The 4,189-nt window shown below is 34.7% G+C and overlaps 2 protein-coding genes across 2 annotated transcripts; one reads left to right on the forward strand and one right to left on the reverse strand.

Moving 5' to 3' along the window:
* The first annotated feature begins 544 nt into the window (after nt 1–544).
* VAMP724 (vesicle-associated membrane protein 724) lies at nt 545–2,380 on the forward strand. The gene is made up of 5 exons (XM_079038656.1): nt 545–885; nt 1,485–1,626; nt 1,715–1,835; nt 1,924–1,986; nt 2,079–2,380. Exons 1-5 carry the CDS (start codon nt 696–698, stop codon nt 2,226–2,228), a joined length of 666 nt encoding a protein of 221 aa, XP_078894782.1. The 5' UTR covers nt 545–695; the 3' UTR covers nt 2,229–2,380.
* A 50-nt stretch (nt 2,381–2,430) lies between these two features.
* Nucleotides 2,431–3,909, reverse strand: LOC145101452 (DUF1365 family protein). The gene is made up of 5 exons (XM_079038655.1): nt 3,589–3,909; nt 3,285–3,396; nt 3,116–3,208; nt 2,830–3,027; nt 2,431–2,745 (listed from the first exon to the last, which is right to left on the reverse strand). Exons 1-5 carry the CDS (start codon nt 3,891–3,893, stop codon nt 2,506–2,508), a joined length of 948 nt encoding a protein of 315 aa, XP_078894781.1. The 5' UTR covers nt 3,894–3,909; the 3' UTR covers nt 2,431–2,505.
* Nucleotides 3,910–4,189: the final 280 nt, after the last annotated feature.

Genomic DNA, 4,189 nt, shown 5'->3' on the forward strand with positions numbered 1-4,189 from the left:
AAACCTACGAGTAAAATCTCATTTGGTTCATATCCTCTAACATAAATTCTCTATAAACACCATAATCTTATGTGTTATTCCATCGTACGTAATTTTTACCTGTTGATGGGAGGGGGGAAAGAGAAAATAGAAAGGTAGGGAGGATAGAAAGTGAATGGTTGAGTTCTTATTTCAATTTTTGTAATAATTTACATATATGGTACTTGTAGTTTATATCTTTTATAGACTTAATTTATGAGTAAAATAGTCATTACCTATTGATGGTAACGCCCAGAAAAACAACATTAATAGATTTTAAAACCATGAAAACTATCCGTATAAATTTTTTAAAACTTGAAGCAAAGATAAGTACCACAGGGACTGAAACTGTAATTTACTCAAAAATTCAATCGATGAAAGTAACCATTAGCCCATCCTCATGTAATTTTTCCTTTTCCACCAAAATATCTTTAACTTTAAAACCGGAAAAACAAAATTAATCATTCGAATATTTTATTTTTAAACATCCCATGCCAATTTTATTAGTATTAAAATGAAAACTGTGGCAACCGGTGGGAAATACTTTTCTTAAAATGTGAAAGGAGGAACTGTGTCGGAGAACATCTGCGGATATCGGTCACTGAGTTTTCTCTCTCCTTCTTCCCACCATAACTCGGAGCTAAATCGAGAGAAAACTCAAACCAAAAGCAAACTTGATGGGTCAGGAATCCTTCATCTACAGCTTCGTAGCTCGAGGAACAATGGTTCTGGCCGAGTACACCGAGTTCACCGGCAACTTCCCCGCAATCGCAACTCAGTGCCTTCAAAAACTACCTTCTACTAATAACAAATTCACGTACAATTGTGATCACCATACCTTCAATTTCTTAGTCCAAGATGGTTACGGTAAGTTCTTCTATTTCCTTCTTCGTTTTTTCAGCTGGATCTGACAGTTGGTTTGTATTTCGTCCGAGATCTTACTCTGCTTTACGTACATGTTAATCAATTAATTGACTGATGAATTTGGGGAAGAAATAGAGAAATTGCTTTGCGAGGTTCAGGGTTTTGTTAAAAGGGTAAAATTCAGATTGTTTTGATTGGCTTACAAAGAATGGTTTAGACTTTAGATTGTTCTTGGATGATTAAATATGTTTTGGTAGGGTTTGCTTTGAATGAAAATTTGATAAGATTGAAAGACGAAAGTGCCATAAAAAAGTAGGGTATGTTGTGGGTGAAAAAGGGTCTCTTTAGATTCTGAACTGGTTTTTGGGGATTAGGGTTTATAAACTTTATTCATGCCAAAATTCATCCTTCTAACACTAAACAACATCATATATTCAAGAACAGCTAATCCATACATTTCCCCATTTTAACTCCTTTTTTATATCATGAACATTTACAAATTTGAAACGTATGGTATTTAAATATTTGTATAACAACATGATCATTAAAATATTGAGTCACGAAATTGTATAACTCACAATTACTCTGATTTAAAATTTCAGCTTATTGTGTTGTTGCAAAAGAATCAGTTGGCAAACAAATATCAATTGCATTTCTTGAACGTGTGAGAGCAGACTTCAAGAAAAGATATGGTGGTGGTAAAGCCGATACAGCAGTTGCCAAAAGTCTCAACAAGGAATTCGGGTACTTATAAAAAAAATTATGTTTTTTTTTATATATATTTAACCATGTTTTTATATTAAATTGACACCAACACGATTTGTGAATGCAGCCCTATAATGAAAGAACACATGCAATACATAATCGAACATGCAGACGAGATTGAGAAACTTATAAAAGTGAAAGCACAAGTTTCAGAAGTTAAAAGTATAATGTTGGAGAACATAGACAAGGTTTGTATGTTTTTATTTTTTTTATATTTATTTTGGTAGTTTGTTAGTTTGTTATATTGACATTAACATTCTTGATCTTACATTTCAGGCTATTGATAGAGGACAAAACCTTACAACTTTAAACGACAAGGCTGAAAATCTGCGTGATTCAGTATGTGCATTTTCCTATTTGGTTAAATCAATTTTTTTTCGTATAACATATTTTACTAATTCTTTATTTTATTTTATTGTATATTTTTCAAGGCACAAGAGTTTAAGAAAGCGGGAACAAAAATACGAAGGAAGATGTGGTATCAAAACATGAAAATAAAACTAGTTGTTCTTGGGATTCTTCTGTTACTTGTTCTTGTTATTTGGCTTTCAATTTGCCATGGTTTTGATTGCACCAACTGAGGTTATAATGTAAAGTTGTGTTGTTATATGGTCTGAGACAAAGAGTGAAACTAATTTCCCTTTTTCTCTCTCTATTTTACTTACTTGTATTTTCTACTTAATTTGTTGTAAAATAACAAAGACAAGTAACTTGATTTATATTATGTTTTCAACATGTTGTAGTCATTTCTCTTATTAATACAATACTCTTACAATCATCATATGTTCATTCAATGTGACATATTATTATCTTAATAAATCAATTTTCAAATAATCTTACAACAATGACTTAATCGATTCAGCACCAAGGCCATTTAGCATCTGTCCATTGAAACCATCGATCCTTTTTGTTCACATCAGAATCAAAAAAGTCGGATTCAATACTCTTTTCGATTTTCCCACTTTCATTTCTTTGTGTTCCAAAAGCTTGACAACATGCAAAACTTCTATCTCGTCTCAATGCATCTTCTTTATACGATGAATTTCCATACCTTGGGTGCATGATAAACACCACATTCTTCCACCATAGCTTCAAAGCCTGCATCATGTATTTGAATTTTGAGGTGCCTCATATATTAAACTGTATTTGAATTTTGAATTTTGAATTTTGACACACACTTACATGCCAATAGATCCAGAGTGCAACTTTGTGTGGCATTAACCAGAAGAAAACTGCATGATCAACTGATGATGAAGATACCCTATTTGCCCTCAAGGAAGCTGTGAAATAGTCGCCATGTTTAGGATGTTTAACGGAAATATTCACCACAAGATTATCCCCAGGTGTATCTGTTCTTATACTCCAGTTCCCAAGCATATCCTGTAATCAACATGAAATCAAATCAGTTTATGCATACATATCTATGTCTACATGTTTGTTTGCAAGTGTGTTTAAGTCAATTGAATACCATGAAAGGGCTAACATGAAGGGGTTTAGCGACTACATCAGAACTTGGGTTGAAAAGGAACTGTACTCTTTCTCCCCATGGTGTATTGGTGACCTAAAGCAGGAAATAGGAATGATGTTAAGGTAATGATATTACAAAATAGAGAGATCGAAAGAAATGGATTACAGACCTCAGCTATGCACTTGATTAAGGTTGTGTTTGAGCCTTCTTTGTTGTAGCAATAGTACAAACTTAAGGGGTTTTGTTCGTATCCGACGCTAGGAGGAATTGTCAAGAGGAAACTAAGCGAAAGGTGGAAAAGTCAATCAAGAGATCTCAATTTCCAAACATAATTGATCTCGATCGTATAATCCATGGACAATGTAACTACTAAAGAATTCAATTTACTGGAATTGAAATTGAAGAATTGAATTTATGCAGAGCAATTAAAATTCACAGAAATTAGCAAGGCTTAAATACAATTAGGGACTTACACAGGACCAGTGGTTTGAGCAATATCGCGAGCTTGTTGAGGCGAGAGGTGGTGAGGTGGAGCGTGAGGTGTGTGATCGAGGTCAATGAAAGCGTAACGGACGGAGTACTTGAAGGAATGGTGAACGGGACGACGGCGTTCGTGCCAGACGGTGCCATCGTAGAGGGAGATCGAAGTGGTTGCGTCGGCGGTCGTTGAGCGAGGGAAGAGACGGTGGAGGAGGAGGCGGAAGGGGAGGAGGAGGGAGAGAGTGAAGGAGATAAGAGTGGTGGAGATGATTGAGCAGAGAAGATAAAGCAACTCCATTTAGACCGTTTGTTGATTGGAGTCATGTTATATGCGGTTTTCGATTTAACCGCGTGTTTTATTTTTACTTTTTATTGTTTAAAGTTGAAACTTTGGTGATGATATTGATAATCGAAAATTTTGTTTGAAACTCGTTACGTTAATTAGGTCGGTGCGTTCGTTGTCTTTATGTGTTTCTCGCTTCACAGCTAGCTAAAAAAATAACTTATTTTTTGAGTTTATTTTAGATCAGAGGGTCCGGATAGGAAACTTCCCTCATCTTTTTGTGGGTCGTTTTTTCTCTCATTTAAACTCAA

The sequence above is a fragment of the Lactuca serriola genome, chromosome 4 (assembly GCF_051521515.1).
Source record: "Lactuca serriola cultivar US96UC23 chromosome 4, Lser_US96UC23_V15, whole genome shotgun sequence".
NCBI lineage: Eukaryota > Viridiplantae > Streptophyta > Magnoliopsida > Asterales > Asteraceae > Lactuca > Lactuca serriola.